Raw genomic sequence first — 20,623 nt, forward strand, 5'->3', positions numbered from 1 at the left:
TCAAGCCCCGCATCAGGCTCTGAGCTGTCAGCACACACAGAGCCTGGAGCTAGCTTCTGACTCTGCATCTCCGTCTCCATCTGCCCCTCCCACACTTGTGCTCTGTCTCTGTCTCTCTCTCAAAAATAAATTTAAAAAAAAACCTGCTTAAACAAAATATTATAGTACATTATAAATTTAAAAATTTTGCTTAAGCAAAGCAACATGTATAAGCAACAGTATAACCGGAAAAGTATAAAGACTGAGGGGAGAAATGAAAGTACACTCTTACAGAGTTGTCATACAAAAGAGAAGTGGTATAAGTGGTATATCACCTAACAGTAGCTCTGATAAGATAGAGATGTTTATTATAAATCATAAAGCAATCACTAAAATTATAAAGTAGGAGATTATGACTAAAAAATCAACGAGGGAGATTTTTAAAAGAATCATAAATTTATTCAAATAATAGAAAGAAAGAAAAAAAAGAGAGAACTAACAACAGGCCAAATAGAAAACAAATAGCAAGACAGGCTCAAACTTAGCCAAATCAATAATGACACTAAATGTGCATCATCTATATCTAAATGAGTACTTATTGGTCTGAATCTGGACAGAACAATTCCAAATAAGGAGATGGAGTCAGTATTCAAACACCTCTCCAGGAGAAAAGTCCAGGACCAGATGGTCTCACTGGTGAATTCTACCAAACATTTTTTTTTTAATTTTTTAATGTTTATTTATTTTTGAGAAGGAGACAGAGCACAAGGGGGAGAGAGGCAGAGAGACAGGGAGACACATAATCCAAAACAGGCTCCAGGCTCCCAGCTGTCAGCACAGAACCCAATGCGGGGCTTGAACTCACAAGCCGTGAGATCATGACCTGAGCCAAACTTGGACGCTCAACCAACTGGGCCACCCAGGCGCCCCCTCTACCAAACATTTAAAGGATAATTACCAACTCTTCTCAGAGAGAAGAGGGAATACTTCCGAACTCATTTTACAAGGCCAGTGTTACTGTGACATTTAAAAAAAAAAAAAAAAAAAAGACTAGGACACTGCAAGGGAAGAAAATTATAGGACAATATCCCTAAATAACATAGATGCAAAAATCCTCGACAAAATAGGAATACACCAAACTCAACAATACACTAAAAGGATCATAGCCATGATTAAGTAGAATTTATTTCAAACATGCAAAGATAGCCCACCATCCACAAATCAATGTGATTCACCACATTAACAAAATGAAGGATAAAAATCAACATGATCATCTATTGAGATGCATTTGACAAAACTCAACATCCACGCATAATAAAAACTCCCGACCAACTGGGTACAGAAGAAATGTACCTGCACATAATAAAGGCCGTATATGACAAGTCCACAGTTGACATCATACTCAATGATGAAGAGTTGAAAGATTTTCCTCTAAGATCAGAAAGAAGACAAGCTGCCCACTCTTGTCACTTTTATACGACATAGTATTGAAAGTCTTAGCCAGAGCAATTAGGCAAAAAGAATAAGAGACATCTAAATCTGAAACAAAAACATAAAACTGTTTCTATTTGCAGATAACATAAGAAACCTTAATGACTCTACCAAAAAACCATTAAAACTAATAAATTCAGCAACGTTGCAGGATACAAAATCAATATACAAAATCCAGTTGCATTTCTATACACTAACAATGAACCATGAGAAAGAGAAATTTAGAAAATAAACCCAGGGGTGCCTAGCTGGCTCAATCAGTAGAGCATGTGACTTGATCTTGGGGTTGTGAATTCAAACCCCACATTGGATATAGAGCTTACTTAAAAAACAAACAAAAACCAAAAAACCACTTACAACTCCATTAAAAAGAAAATTACCTAGGAATAAAATTAATCAAGGAGATGAAAGATCTGTACACTAAAAAGTACAGGACACTGATGAAAGAAATCAAAGAAAACACAAATAAACAGAAAGATTCCAGACTCATAGATTAGAAGAATAGTTAAAATGTCCACAGTACCCAAAGCTATCTAAAATTCAATGGAATCCCTATCAAAATTCCAATGGCATTTTTTTACAAAAATACAAAAAACAATCCTGAAATTTGTATGGAACCGCAAAGGACCTCAAACAGCCAAAGCAATCAGGAGAAACAAAAACAAACCTGGAGACATCAACACTCCTTGATTTCAAATTCTAATACAAAACTAAAATAATCAAAATGGTAAATATTTGCATAAAAACAGACACCTAGACCAATGGAACACAACTGAGAGCCCAGAAATAAACCACCACATAAATGGTCAATTAATTTACAATGAAGAAGCCAAGAATGTACAATACAAAAAGGATAATCTCTTCAATAAATGGTATTGGGGAAACTAGACAGCCACATGCAAAAGAATGAAACTGGACCCCTATGTTATAAAATATGCAAAAATTAACAGTAAATTGAAGACGTGAACTAAGATCTGAAACCACAAAACTTCTAGAAAAGCATATAAGTGGTAAGCTTCTTGAGGTTGGTCTTTTTAAATTTTTTAATGTTTATTTATTTTAAGAAAGAGAGAGACAGAGTACAAGCAGGGGATGGGCTGAGAGAGGGAAGGAGACACAGAATCTGAAGCAGGGTCCAGGCTCTGAGCTGTCAGCCCAGAGCCTGATGCAGGGCTCAAACTCATGAACCACAAGATCATGACCTGAGCCTAAGTCAGACAGCTGACTGAGCCACCCAGGCGCCTCTCCTTGACATTGGTCTTGATGACTGGATTTGACAACAAAAGGCAATAAAAGCAAAAATAACCAAATTACATCAAACTAAAAGGCTTCTGCATAACAGGGGGAAGCAACAACAAAATGAAAAAGCACCCCTCAGAATTTGGAGCAAAGATCTGCAAATCATGTAACTGATAAGAGGTTAATATCCAAAATATATAAAGAACTCATACAACTCAATAGCACAACAATAAACAATCCAATTAAAAAATGGACAGAATATCTGAATAGACATTTTCCCAAAGACATACAGAGGGCCAACAGGTAAATGAAAAGGTACACAACATCACTAATCATCAAAGAAATCCAAATGAAAAACAATGAGATATCACCTCACACATGTTAGAATGTCTATTATCAAAAAGAAACAGATATTGGCAAGGACGTGGAAAAAAGGGAACCCTTGTATGCTGTTGGTGGGAACGTAAATTGGTATAGCCACTGTGGAAAACAGTTGGGTGGTTCTTCAAAAAATTAAAAATAGGGGCAGCTGGGTGGCTCAGTCAGTTAAGCGTATGACTTCAGCTCAGGTCATGATCTTGTGGTTCATGAGCTCAAGCCCTGCATGGAGCTCTGTGCTGACAGCTCAGAGCCTAGAGCCTGCTTCCGGATTCTGTGTCTCCCTCTCTCTCTGTCCCTCCCCTGCTCACATTCTCTTTCAAAAACAAATAAACATTAAAAAATTTGTTTTAATTAAAAACAGAACTACCATATGATCTAGCAATTCCACTTCTAGGTATATATCTGAAGGAAATGAAACCAGTATCTCAAAGAGATATCTGCACCCCTTGTTCATTACAGCATTTATAATAGCTAAGACATGGAAATGACTTAAGTTGTTCCAAAGGACGAATGGATAAAGAAAATGTAATGTTTGCGCATGTATACACATAGGTATACACGCTATACACGCTACACATATGTACACAATGGAATATTATTCAGACACAGAAAAAGAAAATCTTGCCTTTTGCTACAACACAAGATAGACCTTGAAGGCATTAAGAGAAATAAGTCAGGGAAAGACAGATACTATATGTTTTCAGTTATATGTGAAAACTAAAAACAAAAAAACTCACAAAAACAGAAAAGAATGGGGGTTACCAGAGGCAAGAGGTGGGGAAAATGGGTGAAAGTGGTCAAAAGGTATACATTTCCAGTTGTAAGATAAGTAAGTTCTAGGGATATAATAAACAGCATAGTGACAAAGAAAAAAAAATGTACATCTTCCAAACATTTTCATTATGAGACCAATCTCCAAAGCAAAGAGTATTACCAGACATAAAATGATCATTTCATGGGGTGCCTAGGTGGCCTAGTCAGTTAAGCATCTGACTCTTGATTTCAGCTCAGGTCATGATCTCATGGTTTGTGAGTTCAAGTATCGCGTGGGGCTTTGCACTGACAGTACGGAGCCTGCTTGGGATTCTCTCTCTCCTTCTCTCTCTGCCCCTCCCATGCACACACACACACTCTCTCTCTCAAAAATAAATAAACTTAAAAAAAAATCATTTCATAATGGTGAAAATCAATTTATCAAGAGGAAAGAATAATCCTAATGCTTGGTACCTAATAACAGAACTTCAAAATACATGACACAAAATCTGATAGAAGTGCATAAAGAAATAGACAAACCCACAATTACAATCAGAAACTTCAGTCTCAATATTGATAAAAACAAGCAAACAGCAATTCAGCAAGGATATAGAAGTCTTTAACAACACTATCAAGCAACTTGTCCTAATTGACATTTTTAGAACAACAATTTTAGAACAACAATTTTAGAACATTCAATCCAAAAGAATACATTTTGTTTTCAAGTGCAAATGGAACATGTATCAAGTTAAAACATATTTGGGACTATCAAGTCAATTTTAAAGAAATCAAGTCCTAAAACACGTTACCTGACTATAATGGAATTAAAGTAGAATTCAATAACAGAACAATATCTGAGTAATCCACAAATATTTGAAGCTAAAGAACACAATTGTAAATGACCAATGGATCAAAGAAGAAATCAAAAGGGAAGGTAGAATGTATTTTGGACCTAACTGAAAATGTAAATACAAAATGCCATAATTTGTGAGATGTTACTTAGGAAAAATTTGTATCATAAAATGCCTACAGTGGAAAAAAAGGGTCTCAAATCAGTAATCTCAATTTACATTTTAAGAAACTAGAATAAGAGCAAATGAAACTAAAATTAAGCCAAAAAAGAAAAAAAAAAGAAAAAAAAGAAAGAAAGAATCAAAATCAAAGCAGAGATCAATGAAATAAAAATAGAAAAACAGAAAATCAGTAAAGGCCACAAGCTGGTTCTTTTAGATTTATAAAAGTAAGAAGCCTCTAGTCAAACTGATCAGAAAAAGAGAAATTATCAATATCAAGATTAAGAGAGGTGAAATTAGGGGCGCCTGGGTGGCTCAGTCTGTTGGGCATCCAACTTCAGCTCAGGTCATGATCTAGCAGTTCACGAGTTAGAGCCCCACATCAGGCTCCGTGCTGACAGTTCACAGCCTGGAGCCTGCTTCGGATTCTGTGTCTCCCTCTCTTTCTGCCCCTCCCCTGTTCGTGCAATGTCTGTCTGTCTATCTCTCTCTCTCAGAAATAAACATTAAAAATTTTTTTAGGGGCGCCTGGGTGGCTCAGTCAGTTAAGCGTCCAACTTCAACTCAGGTCGTGATCTCGCGGTCCGTGAGTTCCAGCCCCGCGTCGGCTCTGGGCTGATGGCTCGGAGCCTGGAGCCTGCTTCAGATTCTGTGTCTCCCTCTCTCTCTGCCCCTCCCCTGTTCATGCTCTGTCTCTCTCTGTCTCAAAAATAAATAAACGTTTAAAAAAAATTTTTTTTAAAAAAAGAGAAGTGACATCACAGATTCTACAGATATCAAAAGAATTATAAAGGAGTATTATGAACCACTTTATGCCTATAAATTTGACAACTCAGATGAAATGAAATTTCCTTGAAAAAAAAAACTACCAATGCCCACTCAAGAAGAAATAGATAACCTGAATAGCTATCTTTCTATTAAAGTAGTTAAAAACATTCCCTCAAAGAAAACTGCAGATCCATATGGCTTCGCTGGTGAATTCCACCAAAACCTTAAGTTAAAAATAAAGCCAATTACGGGGCACCTGGGTGGCTCAGTCGGTTAAGAATCTGACTTCAGCTCAGGTCATGATCTCATGGTCTGTGAGTCTGAGCCCTGTGTAGGGCTCTGTGCTGACAGCTCAGAGACTGGAGCCTGCTTCAGATTCTGTGTGTCTCTCTCTCTGCCCTTCCCCTGCTCATGCTCCATCTCTCTCTCTCTCTCAAAAAATAAACTAAAAAAAGTTTCTTAATAAACCAATTCTACATAAATATTTCTCAGTAAGGCTAGCACTACCTGGTATCAGAACCACAAACATTATAAAAGAAGTACAGGTCAATATCTCTCATGAATATAAATACAAAAATTACAAACAAAATTTTAGCATATCAAATCAAACAATATATAAAAATGACAATACATCATGACCAAGTGAAATTTAATCCCAGGACTGCAGAGTTGATTTAACATTTGAAATCAGTAATTTTAGGATTCCAGGAAGATGGCGGCGTAGGAGGACGCTGGGCTCACCGCGCGTCCTGCTGATCAATTAGATTCCACCTACACCTGCCTAAATAACCCAGAAAACCGCCAGAGGATTAGCAGAACGGAGTCGCCGGAGCCAAGCGCAGACGAGAGGCCCACGGAAGAGGGTAGGAAGGGCGGCGAGGAGGTACGCGCTCCACGGACTGGCGGGAGGGAGCCGGGGCGGAGGGGCGGCTCCCCGGCCAAGCAGAGCCCCGGAGTCTGGCCTGCAAAAGCGGAGGGGCCTGACGGACTGTGTTCCGACAGCAAGCGCGACTTAGCGTCTGGGAGGTCATAAGTTAACAGCTCTGCTCCGAAAGCGGGAAGGCTGGAGGACAAAGGGAGGGAGAGCTGCTGAGCCCCCTGACGACAGAGCTCAGTTTGGTGGGGAACAAAGGCGCTCGCCAGCGCCATCTCCCCCACCCATCCCCCAGCCAAAATCCCAAAGAGAACCAGTTCCTGCCAGGGAACTTCCTCGCTCCGCGCAAACACCCAACTCTGTGCTTCTGCGGAGCCAAACCTCCGGCAGCGGATCTGACTCCCTCCCGCTGCCACAGGGCCCCTCCTGAAGTGGATCACCTAAAGAGAAGCGAGCTAAGCCTGCCCCTCCTGCCCCTGTGCACCTTGCCTACCCACCCCAGCTAATACGCCAGATCCCCAGCATCACAAGCCTGGCAGTGTGCAAGTAGCCCAAACGGGCCACGCCACCCCACAGTGAATCCCGCCCCTAGGAGAGGGGAAAAGAAGGCACACACCAGTCGGACTGTGGCCCCAGCGGTGGGCTGGGGGCAGACATCAGGTCGGAGTGCGGCCCCGCCCACCAACTCCAGTTATACACCACAGCACAGGGGAAGTGCCCTGCAGGTCCTCACCACGCCAGGGACTATCCAAAATGACCAAGCGGAAGAATTCCCCTCAGAAGAATCTCCAGGAAATAACAACAGCTAATGAGCTGATCAAAAAGGATTTAAATAATATAACAGAAAGTGAATTTAGAATAATAGTCATAAAATTAATCGCCGGGCTTGAAAACAGTATACAGGACAGCAGAGAATCCCTTGCTACAGAGATCAAGGGACTAAGGAACAGTCATGAGGAGCTGAAAAACGCTTTAAATGAAATGCAAAACAAAATGGAGACCACCACAGCTCGGATTGAAGAGGCAGAGGAGAGAATAGGTGAACTAGAAGATAAAGTTATGGAAAAAGAGGAAGCTGAGAGAAAGAGAGATAAAAAAATCCAGGAGTATGAGGGGAAAATTAGAGAACTAAGTGATACACTAAAAAGAAATAATATACGCATAATTGGTATCCCAGAGGAGGAAGAGAGAGGGAAAGGTGCTGAAGGGGTACTTGAAGAAATAATAGCTGAGAACTTCCCTGAACTGGGGAAGGAAAAAGCCATTGAAATCCAAGAGGCACAGAGAACTCCCTTCAGACGGAACCTGAATCGATCTTCTGCACGACATATCATAGTGAAACTGGCAAAATACAAGGATAAAGAGAAAATTCTGAAAGCAGCAAGGGGTAAACGTGCCCTCACATATAAAGGGAGACCTATAAGACTCGTGACTGATCTCTCTTTTGAAACTTGGCAGGCCAGAAAGAATTGGCACGAGATTTTCAGTGTGCTAGACAGAAAAAATATGCAGCCGAGAATCCTTTATCCAGCAAGTCTGTCATTTAGAATAGAAGGAGAGATAAAGGTCTTCCCAAACAAACAAAAACTGAAGGAATTTGTCACCACTAAACCAGCCCTACAAGAGATCCTAAGGGGGACCCTGTGAGACAAAATACCAGAGACATCACTACAAGCATAAAACATACAGACATCACAATGACTCTAAACCCATATCTTTCTATAATAACACTGAATGTAAATGGATTAAATGCGCCAACCAAAAGACATAGGGTATCAGAATGGATAAAAAAACAAGACCCATCTATTTGCTGTCTACAAGAGACTCATTTTAGACCTGAGGACACCTTTAGATTGAGAGTGAGGGGATGGAGAACTATTTATCATGCTACTGGAAGCCAAAAGAAAGCTGGAGTAGCCATACTTATATCAGACAAACTAGACTTTAAATTAAAGGCTGTAACAAGAGATGAAGAAGGACATTATATAATAGTTACAGGGTCTATCCATCAGGAAGAGCTAACAATTATAAATGTCTATGCGCCGAATACCGGAGCCCCCAAATATATAAAACAACTACTCATAAACATAAGCAACCTTATTGAGAAGAATGTGGTAATTGCAGGGGACTTTAACACCCCACTTACAGAAATGGATAGATCATCTAGACACACGGTCAATAAAGAAACAAGGGCCCTGAATGAGACATTGGATCAGATGGACTTGACAGATATATTTAGAACTCTGCATCCCAAAGCAACAGAATATACTTTCTTCTCGAGTGCGCATGGAACATTCTCCAAGATAGATCATATACTGGGTCACAAAACAGCCCTCCATAAGTTTACCAGAATTGAAATTATACCATACATACTTTCAGACCACAATGCTATGAAGCTTGAAATCAACCACAGAAAAAAGTCTGGAAAACCTCCAAAAGCATGGAGGTTAAAGAGCACCCTACTAAGAATGAGTGGGTCAACCAGGCAATTAGAGAAGAAATAAAAAAATATATGGAAACAAACGAAAATGAAAATACAACAATCCAAACGCTTTGGGACGCAGCGAAGGCAGTCCTGAGAGGAAAATACATTGCAATCCAGGCCTATCTCAAGAAACAAGAAAAATCCCAAATACAAAATCTAACAGCACACCTAAAGGAAATGGAAGCAGAACAGCAAAGGCAGCCTAAACCCAGCAGAAGAAGAGAAATAATAAAGATCAGAGCAGAAATAAACAATATAGAGTCTAAAAAAACTGTAGAGCAGATCAACGAAACCAAGAGTTGGTTTTTTGAAAAAATAAACAAAATTGACAAACCTCTAGCCAGGCTTCTCAAAACGAAAAGGGAGATGACCCAAATAGATAAAATCATGAATGAAAATGGAATTATTACAACCAATCCCTCAGAGATACAAACAATTATCAGGGAATACTATGAAAAATTATATGCCAACAAATTGGACAACCTGGAAGAAATGGACAAATTCCTGAACACCCACACTCTTCCAAAACTCAACCAGGAGGAAATAGAAAGCTTGAACAGACCCATAACCAGCGAAGAAATTGAATCGGTTATTAAAAATCTCCCAACAAATAAGAGTCCAGGACCAGATGGCTTCCCAGGGGAGTTCTACCAGACGTTTAAAGCAGAGATAATACCTATCCTTCTCAAGCTATTCCAAGAAATAGAAAGGGAAGGAAAACTTCCAGACTCATTCTATGAAGCCAGTATTACTTTGATTCCTAAACCAGATAGAGACCCAGTAAAAAAAGAGAACTACCGGCCAATATCCCTGATGAATACGGATGCAAAAATTCTCAATAAGATACTAGCAAATCGAATTCAACGGCATATAAAAAGAATTATTCACCATGATCAAGTGGGATTCATTCCTGGGATGCAGGGCTGGTTCAACATTCGCAAATCAATCAACGTGATACATCACATTAACAAAAAAAAAGAGAAGAACCATATGATCCTGTCAATCGATGCAGAAAAGGCCTTTGACAAAATCCAGCACCCTTTCTTAATAAAAACCCTTGAGAAAGTCGGGATAGAAGGAACATACTTAAAGATCATAAAAGCCATTTATGAAAAGCCCACAGCTAACATCATCCTCAACGGGGAAAAACTGAGAGCTTTTTCCCTGAGATCAGGAACACGACAGGGATGCCCACTCTCACTGCTGTTGTTTAACATAGTGCTGGAAGTTCTAGCATCAGCAATCAGACAACAAAAGGAAATCAAAGGCATCAAAATTGGCAAAGATGAAGTCAAGCTTTCGCTCTTTGCAGATGACATGATATTATACATGGAAAATCCGATAGACTCCACCAAAAGTCTGCTAGAATTGATACATGAATTCAGCAAAGTTGCAGGATACAAAATCAATGTACAGAAATCAGTGGCATTCTTATACACTAACAATGAAGCAACAGAAAGACAAATAAAGAAACTGATCCCATTCACAATTGCACCAAGAAGCATAAAATACCTAGGAATAAATCTAACCAAAGATGTAAAGGATCTGTATGCTGAAAACTATAGAAAGCTTACGAAGGAAATTGAAGAAGATTTAAAGAAATGGAAAGACATTCCCTGCTCATGGATTGGAAAAATAAATATTGTCAAAATGTCAATACTACCCAAAGCTATCTACACATTCAATGCAATCCCAATCAAAATTGCACCAGCATTCTTCTCGAAACTAGAACAAGCAATCCTAAAATTCATATGGAACCACAAAAGGCCCCGAATAGCCAAAGGAATTTTGAAGAAGAAGACCAAAGCAGGAGGCATCACAATCCCAGACTTTAGCCTCTACTACAAAGCTGTCATCATCAAGACAGCATGGTATTGGCACAAAAACAGACACATAGACCAATGGAATAGAATAGAAACCCCAGAACTAGACCCACAAACGTATGGTCAACTCATCTTTGACAAAGCAGGAAAGAACATCCAATGGAAAAAAGACAGCCTCTTTAACAAATGGTGCTGGGAGAACTGGACAGCAACATGCAGAAGGTTGAAACTAGACCACTTTCTCACACCATTCACAAAAATAAACTCAAAATGGATAAAGGACCTGAATGTGAGACAGGAAACCATCAAAACCTTAGAGGAGAAAGCAGGAAAAGACCTCTCTGACCTCAGCCGTAGCAATCTCTTACTCGACACATCCCCAAAGGCAAGGGAATTAAAAGCAAAAGTGAATTACTGGGACCTTATGAAGATAAAAAGCTTCTGCACAGCAAAGGAAACAACCAACAAAACTAAAAGGCAACCAACGGAATGGGAAAAGATATTTGCAAATGACATATCGGACAAAGGGCTAGTATCCAGAATCTATAAAGAGCTCACCAAACTCCACACCCGAAAAACAAATAACCCAGTGAAGAAATGGGCAGAAAACATGAATAGACACTTCTCTAAAGAAGACATCCGGATGGCCAACAGGCACATGAAAAGATGTTCAGCGTCGCTCCTTATCAGGGAAATACAAATCAAAACCACACTCAGGTATCACCTCACGCCAGTCAGAGTGGCCAAAATGAACAAATCAGGAGACTATAGATGCTGGCGAGGATGTGGAGAAACGGGAACCCTCTTGCACTGTTGGTGGGAATGCAAATTGGTGCAGCCGCTCTGGAAAACAGTGTGGAGGTTCCTCAGAAAATTAAAAATAGACCTACCCTATGACCCAGCAATAGCACTGCTGGGAATTTATCCAAGGGATACAGGAGTACTGATGCATAGGGGCACTTGTACCCCAATGTTCATAGCAGCACTCTCAACAATAGCCAAACTATGGAAAGAGCCTAAATGTCCATCAACTGATGAATGGATAAAGAAATTGTGGTTTATATACACAATGGAATACTACGTGGCAATGAGAAAAAATGAAATATGGCCTTTTGTAGCAACGTGGATGGAACTGGAGAGTGTGATGCTAAGTGAAATAAGCCATACAGAGAAAGACAGATACCATATGGTTTCACTCTTATGTGGACCCTGAGAAACGTAACAGGAACCCGTGGGGGAGGGGGAGGAAAAAAGGAAAAAAAAAAAAAAAAAAGAGGTTAGAGTGGGAGAGAGCCAAAGCATAAGAGACTGTTAAAAACTGAGAACAAACTGAGGGTTGATGGGGGGTGGGAGGGAGGAGAGGGTGGGTGATGGGTATTGAGGAGGGCACCTTTTGGGATGAGCACTGGGTGTTTTATGGAAACCAATTTGGACAATAAATTTCAAAAAAAAAAAAAAAAAAGAAATCAGTAATTTTAATTCATCATATTAACAAATAAAAAAAAAAAAACCTGTTCATCTCAAAAGAAGTAGAAAAGGCATTTAACAAATCCAACATCCATTCCTGATCCAAACTCTCAGTAAAAAATGAAACTCTCTCAACACGATAAATTAAAGGTATCACATTGTATAGTAAAAAAAAAAAAAAAAAAAAAAAAATTGTTTGCTTTACCCTCCCTTAAGATCAAGAACAATACAAGGATGCCCACTCTCACCACTTCTACTCTACACTGTACTAGAGGTTCTAGTGAGTTCAGCAAACCAAGAAAAAATAAATGCAACCACATTTGGAAAGGAAGAAGTAAAACTGTCTTTATTCACAGATGAGACTATGCAAAAAATCCAAAGGAATCTATAAAAAATTAATATAGAATAACTGAGTTAGCAAGATTTCAGCACACAAGCTTAACACACAAAAAAATCAGGGGTGCCCGCATGGCTCAGTCGGAAGAGCATGAGATTCCTAATCTTGCAGTCCTGAGTTCAAGCCCCACACCAGATGCAAAGATTACAAAAAAAACCTAAAAAAAAAAAAATGTATTTCTGGGGCGCCTGGGTGGCTCAGACAGTTGAGCATCTGACTTTGGCTCAGGTCATGATGTGACAGTTTGTGAGTTCAAGCCACAAGTCAGGCTCTGTGCTGACAACTCAGAGCCTGGAGCCTGCTTCAGATTCTGTTTCCCTCAGTCTCTGCCCCTCCCCCACCCACACTCTGTCTCTCTGTCTCTCTCTCAAAAATAAATAAACTTTAAAAAAAATTGTATTTCCTTACACTAGCAATGAACAACCAGAAATGGATATAAATATATCACTTACAACAACATCCAAAGTGGAAAATATTTAGGGATAAGTAACGAAAGATGTGTAAGACCTATATATTAAAAACTACAAAACACTGTCAATAGAAATTAAAGCTGTATATAAATGGAGAAATATACCTTGTTCATAAGTTAGAGAACTCAATATATTGTCACTTTCTCCCCAAATTGACCTACAGATTCACCACACTGTGAATCAATATCCCAGCAGGAATTTTTATTTATTTATTTTTTTAAAGAAACTGACAAGATAATCTTAAAACTCATATGGAAATGTTAAGGACCTGGTATGGCCCCCACACCCCATAACCCCCCCCCCCCAAAAAAAAAAATCTCTGAAAAGGAAGAACAAAGTTGCAGGGACAACACCACTTATTAAGTTACTGTAAAAAACAAACAAAAACCTGTGTCTGTGTGCGTGTGTAGGGAGAGGGAGGGGTCCTGGCTCTAACACAAATAAATAGATCACTGAAACAAAATAGAAAGTCCAGAAATACACCCTCGTATACATAGACGAACGACTTTTGGAAACAGCGCAAGGGCAATTCAGTGAACAAAAGGCTGTCTTTTTCAAAAAATAGTTCCAGAGCAATTGGACATCCATTCACCAAAAAAAAAAAAAAAAAAAAAAAAAAAAGCCAATCCTATCTCAAACCATATTTACAAAGTTAACTCAAGATGGATCATGGATCTGAAAAAAAAAGATGGATCACAGATCTAAATATAGATCCCACAGTTATAACTTTTTTTTATTGTTTATTTATCTTTGAGAGACAGAACACGAGCAGGGGAGGGGTAAACAGAGAGGGAGACACAGAATCTGAAACAGGCTCCACTCTGAGCTGTCAATGGAGAGCCCAGCACACGCTAGGACTCACAGACCAAGAGATCATGACCTGAGCTAAAGTTGGATGCTTAACTGACTGAGCCACCCAGGCACCCCTGAAATTATCAAATTTCTTGAATAAAGGATAGGAGAAATTCTTTGTGACTTTGGCTTAGGCAAAGATTTTGGATAAAACATAAACTATAAAAACCAAAAGCATAAACCATAAAAGACAAAATTGATACATAGACCTAATCGAAGATGTTAAGAAAAACAATCCAAAGACTGTTTAAAAAAAAAAAAAAAAAAAAAGCTCTGTAGGCACACTGGAGTGGCTCAGTCGGTTAAGCATCTGACTTTGGCTCAGGTCATGATCTTCACAGTTTGTGAGTTCGAGCCCTGCATCAGGCTCTGTGCTGACAGCTGGGAGCCTGGAGCCTACTTGGAATTCTGTGTCTCCCTCTCTCTCTGCCCCTTCTCTGCTTGTGCTCTCTCTCTCTCAAAAATAAATAAACATTTTTCAAAAATAAAAGAAAAAAAAGCTCTGCAAATCACACATATGATAAAGTACTTGTATCCAAAAAATATAAAGAATTTTCAAAACTGAATGAAAGCAAACGATTCGACTTAAAAATAAATGAAAAATTTGAACAGACACTTCAAATAAGTTATACAATAGCAAACACATTTTTTAAAAAGCTCAGTATTATTAGATATCAAAGAAACACTTAATTATAACCACTATATACTTATTATAGTGGTTGAAATTAAGAAGACTGGCCATACCAAGTAAAGTAGTGTTGGTACATATGTGGAGGAAATCATCCTCATACCCTGCTAGTAAGAATGTGAAATCATAAAAAACAGTATGGCAATAAACACACAACTGTTATATGCTCCAGCCATTCCATTTCTAGGTATTTATCCAAGAGAGAAGAAAGCAGGTGTCTATAGGGGCGCCTGAGTGGCGCAGTCGGTTAAGCGTCCGACTTCAGCCAGGTCACGATCTCGCGGTCCGGGAGTTCGAGCCCCGCGTCAGGCTCTGGGCTGATGGCTCAGAGCCTGGAGCCTGTTTCCGATTCTGTGTCTCCCTCTCTCTCTGCCCCTCCCCCGTTCATGCTCTGTCTCTCTCTGTCCCAAAAATAAATAAACGGAAAAAAAAAATTAAAAAAAAATAAAAAATAAAAAAAAAAAAAAGAAAGCAGGTGTCTATAAACAAGTACATCTCACAGCAGTTTTATGTGTAACAGCCCCAAACTGCAAACTCACATATCAACAAGTAAATGGATAATCAAATTGTGGCATGTCTATACAATGGAATACTAGTCAACAACAAAAGCAATATATTCCTGACACACCACAAACAAGAGAGATGGATTTCAAATAAGGCTGAATAAAAGAAACCCAACAAAAAAGTAAATACTGTATAATTCCATACACACACACACACACACACACACACACACACACACAGTTTCATCCAGGGAAAGGAGGCAAGGGGTTGCGTGCAGGGGCGGGAGAAAGGGATTACAAAGGGGCAAAAGGAAATGGGAGGCTATAGATATATTTGCTACCTGGAATATCTGAGTATGTTCCTAATCTTAATTGTTATAATGGCTTCACAAGGTATATATATCAAAATTATTCATTTCAAATAAAATGCTTTGAATATGTGCAATTTATTATACACCAGTTATACTTCAATAAAACTGTTAGAAAGAATGATCTAACAATAGTCAATATACTTATCAGCTGAATAAGCACTCTTTTTATTTTTAAATCATTAAGACTGAACTGTTACCTTGCCACAGAAGAAATTAACATTTAGTCAATCCAATATATGCAGGTCTTATGTTAGCTACTTTATATGTGCTAACTTAGTATCATTATCTTAAGGCTTTTATTTGAAAAAAAGGGGTGGGGGGAGAGGATAAAACTTTAGAAACTAGACAAGGCTTAATTTCTATTTTTTAAAAACTCTAACTTCCAGTTCCTACAAATAAAATATATAGCAATATCAATAAACACAGCAAATTTAAATATAAATCCTTCAGAGTCAAGTTCTACAAATTCAGCTGGAATTGTCTTATGTGTCCCAAGCGAACACATGCCAGAGCAAAGTTTTAGATTGTATCTTTAAATTATGTTCTCATATATTTCGATGCACTGAATTCTCTACAAATACCCTGAACTAACAGCAGTTCATTTTAAGGGTTAAAAATATAGTTCCGATGGGACCAAACAAAAATAAAAATCCTGTGTCATTGGCAATGCCCACTTTGCAAACTTGCCCCTACTTTAGAAATGATTTGAAATGACCCTTTCATCTACAATATAAGGTACCTGATTGGTGGCCCTCTAAGATGTCTTACAGCTTTTGTCACTCTACTTTCTCCCATTCATTTTCTAAGGAATTGCATTAACCATATTTCAAGCAAAATAAAACTGTAACCATTTAAAGATACAAAATATTTTATTCAATTAATTAATATAGTAGAACCAAGGGGTGCCTGGGTGGCTCAGTAGGTTAAGCGTCCAACTTCAGCTCAGGTCATGATCCCATGGTTTGTGAGTTCAAGCCCTGTGCTGGGCGCTCTCTGCTGTCAGCACAGAGCCACTTGGGATCCTCTGTCTCCCTCTCTCTGCCCCTCTCCCGTGAGTGAGCATGCATGCACACGTGCATTCTCTCTCAAAGATAAAACATTAAAAACAAGAACAAAGTACAACATTTGTGGTTCTTGTTTTGTTTTTTTATATTTCAAGTTTTTATTTAAATTCTAGTTAGCTAAGATAGAGTATAATATTAGTTTCAGGAGAATTTAGTGATTCATCACTTACATACAATACTCAGTGCTCATCACAAGTGCTCTCCTTAATACACATCACCCATTTAGTCCATCCCCCACCCCTGCCCACCTCCCCTAAAGCAATCCTGTTTGTTTTCCATAATTAAGAGTCTCTTTTATGGTTTGCCTCCCTCTTTTTCTTTCTTTCCCCTATGTTCATCTGTTTTGTTTCTTAAATTCCACAGATGAGTGAAATCATATGCTATTTGTCTCTCTCTCCGAATGACTTATTTTGCTTAGCATAACACGCTCTAGCTCCAACCACGTCGTTGCAAATAGCAAGATTTCATTCTTTTTTATGGCTGAGTGATATTCCATTGTGTATATATACCACATCTTCTTTATCCATGCATCAGTCAATCGACATTTGGGCTCTTTCCATAACAAGTACAACATTTGGAGGTCTATCTTGCACTCCATATCCTGACGAGGTTTCTAAACCTCAGCACTATAGACATTTAGAGCTAGAACATTGTTGTGATGGATTATCTTGTGCAATGTAAGATATATAGCAGCATTACTGCTACCCACTAGAGGCCAGTACCCTCTCCCCCTATTTGTGACAACCAAAAGTGTCTCCAGACATTATCACCAGAGGGAAAAAATTGTCCCTGGTTCAGAACTACTGTTCTGAAACTACTGAAGTGTAAAAAGAGACAAACCAAAAAATAGGCTCTTAACTACAGAGAACAAACATGTTTACTGGGCATGTGAGTGGGGGGGGGGGGGGGATGGGTAAAATAGGTGAAGGGGATTAAGAGTACACTTATCTTGATGAACATTGAGTGATATATGGAACTGCTGAATCACTACTTTGTACACCTGAAACAAGTATAACACTATGTTAACTACACTAGAATTAAAGATTCGTAGGGGCACCTGAGTGGCTCAATGGGTTAAGCGCCCGACCCTTGGTTTCAGCTCAGGCCATGATCTCACAGCTTCCTGGGTTCAAGCCTGTGCTGACAGTGCAGAGCCTACTTGGAATTCTCTCTCCCAATCTCTCTGTCCCTGCCCACCAGCACTGTCTCTGTCTTTCTCAAAATAAATGTACTTTTAAAAAAAATAATAAAATAAAATTTTTTAAATAAATAAATAAAAATAAGACTACAGAAGCACAGTAATCTCTCTTATGGACCTCCTCCACTGACAGGGCAGGGAGTCTGAAGGCACAATATTCTCTATTTGAAGGTTCTTAAGGATATTTTAAGTGTTTATATACAGCATATGCTTCATTTTTTAAAAGCCCATAAATAAAAAGCAAAAGTGTTTTTTTTAATTAGTTTTGTCTTCAAACCAAGGAAGCCAGACCCTACAAAATACCTGACACATGTGGCCTCTTAATTTAGACCAAGTCACCCAGATGTAAAAACCTTTTACGCCCAAGATGTATGAACCGTTCCCTCACCTCTATAACTAAGGAATACAGCAGTTAATTTAGGAAATGTCAATATTCTACTGGAACTTAACTTTATAGCTCCGCCTTTACTCAAGCTACAGTCTGTCCCAAGTAGGTGCCAAATTCCATTAAGTCTCCAATTTCAAACTGCAATTATCTGTGATATATCTCCTACACTCACACATTGACTTTCCCTGTTGCACTTAGCCAAATCTTCTTCAATGGCTTAACTCAGAAGTAGAATGAAAATAAAAAGATCACTATCTCAACTATATTAAGATTTATATTTTCTTGAAAACTGGATCTCTTTTTATATTGACAAACTGGATTTAATTGCTTCCTTATTCCACAGGAATAAATACAACTTACCTGTGATAAAGATTTGCTGCCATAAATGTAGGAAGAGTAAAAAAAACAAAGACATGAAATCTGGGCTCCAGTTCTGGCTCTGCTTCCTAGTAGCTGTATGACCACTTAACATTCCCAGACCTCAGCTTTCTAATTTGTAAAATAAGGAGTATAATAATATCTACCTCTACAGTTACTGTGAGAATTATAATTTATGTGAAATCATTTTGTAAAACATACAAATGTTGGGTATTACTAGTGGTATCCTGATGGTATGAGTAAACAACAGAGTAGAGAAACATGCAGCAAAAACACAGGACTTACATCACTAATTAAACATCACTTTTCAGAAAAACACTCATTAGGAAAAGAGCTTGAAATAATACTCTGAACTAGGATTCAGGCATCTGGCTTCTAAACTCAGTTCTGCCAATAACTCTATCAATGCAAAGTAACTTGCCTTTTCACCTCAAATTCCATCTAAAAAGACCCAAGTACAGGACCACATGTTCCATAAATACCAGTACAGCCCTCATCAACCTATGAAATAAGCAAGTATCCAAAAGATTCGTTTAACACTATTACCACAATTCAGAGCACTGTTTGGTCTGCCAGCCAAACGGATGTAGAGAGCAACAGGGAATAAAAAAAAAAAAACTAAGTAAAAACAGAATCGTAAACAATTCTCGAGAAGCAAAGGTATCTATAAACGACTTTGCTTTCTGTAATTAATAATAACCTTCCCTCTAAATGACAGTAATGATGAACAAGGTACACTAACAGAAGGGCGGGGCTGTTGCCCTAAGATTTTTGAAAACCAGCCACTTCCCAAAGAGGTGTAACTGCTTCCTCGCCCTCGTTAGCCAAGAAACTTGAAAGATTAAGGTTTATATTGTTTGAGAGGGGTTTTTTTTTTTTCACTTGGATTGGGATGGCGGTAGTCACCTGACACATATTCTATAAACACCATTATCGACAACACCAAGCCCCCGGAAAGTCTAAAAAAGATCTAAGTTTTTAGAGTAATACTAGTTTATAAAAATGAGTTCGGGCTATTAACTCAATATTAGATAGCCCTGTGTTAGCGGTGATTAGTATTTGCCAACTGCCAAGTTTTCCTTTCCCCAAATTATCCGCCCCCCCCCCCCTCCGCGTCTCCGCGGAGGCTACGCCTCGCCCTCTACTCCCGCACAGCGCTAGGGCGGGAGGGAGAGTCCCCAGGGGCTCCCAGAAGAGTGAAGGCCTTTAGGCGCCGCCACCCCTCGCTCCTCACCGATGACGATGCGCAGGTGCTTGAGACGGGTCAGCGCGTCCTTCTTGGTGTCCAGCACCTTCTGGGTAGACTTCTTCACGTCCCCGTGCGGCTTCTTGGAGAACATCCTGCCGCTGCCGCCGCCACAGCCGACTCGGGGACTCCGGCCCGGCCCCGGCGGCGGAAAGTGGAGAGAGTGGGCGGGGAGGATACTAGCCTAAGCAGCTCATTCACTCCCCAGGCTTGCGGGCCCCGGCGCAGCCGACTCCTCTCACATCCAGGCCAGGGCCGCCACCTCCTCCCGCCTCGCGCCGCGGCTGCAAAGCACCTTCGGTTCCGGCTCCAATATGGCGGATACCCTCTCCCAGTCCTGCACGGAGCAAGGGAGACCCGGGCAGGTCGGCCGCCGTCGCCTCCACTGCCTCCTGAGGCCGCCTCTCGCCGCCACAGGCCGGGACCCGGGACCGGGAGCCGCGGAGGTGGGGCTCTCGGCGGCGGCAGCACAACTCCTCTCTCCCTGAGGCCCCCTTAAGGTTAAAGCTTCTTTAGCAGCTTAGACCCTGCACAGGCCGAAACGGAGATGAGCGCGGTGATGTGGTTTCACGACTCTGCCGTCGGTGGCGAATGGTCCCCGTGGCAACCGTCTTCTGACGTCAAGGCTTCTTGACGTCATGCCAGAGTGAGATCATCCGTGGCCTTTATCACCTTTGCTTTCCTGTGTAAGGCGCCAAAGGTAGAGCCCGAGAAAGTCAGCGAAAGGAATTACTGCGTGCGCCGTTGTACGCAAAGCTCCCTGAGTGGTGTCGTGTAGTGTTTGTTTAAAAATAA

The 20,623-nt window shown here is 39.8% G+C and overlaps 1 protein-coding gene across 13 annotated transcripts in view; it reads right to left on the reverse strand.

Annotated features, from left to right (window-relative positions):
• RALGAPA1 (Ral GTPase activating protein catalytic subunit alpha 1) overlaps window positions 1-20,417 on the reverse strand; it is a 281,757-nt gene extending 261,340 nt beyond the window's left edge. For 5 of the 13 annotated variants that reach the window (XM_045450710.1, XM_045450707.1, XM_045450706.1 and 2 more), the window contains exon 1: window positions 19,817-20,415. In XM_045450710.1, the coding sequence (XP_045306666.1) occupies window positions 19,817-19,922 (106 nt within the window). In that variant the 5' untranslated portion in view covers window positions 19,923-20,415. Of the gene's footprint in view, window positions 1-19,816 lie in introns of all 13 variants that reach the window. The other 8 variants (XM_045450711.1, XM_045450709.1, XM_045450708.1 and 5 more) reach the window with 4 other exon arrangements.
• Between the last annotated feature and the right edge of the window lie 206 nt (window positions 20,418-20,623).

The sequence above is a fragment of the Leopardus geoffroyi genome, chromosome B3 (genome assembly GCF_018350155.1).
Source record: "Leopardus geoffroyi isolate Oge1 chromosome B3, O.geoffroyi_Oge1_pat1.0, whole genome shotgun sequence".
Lineage (NCBI taxonomy): Eukaryota > Metazoa > Chordata > Mammalia > Carnivora > Felidae > Leopardus > Leopardus geoffroyi.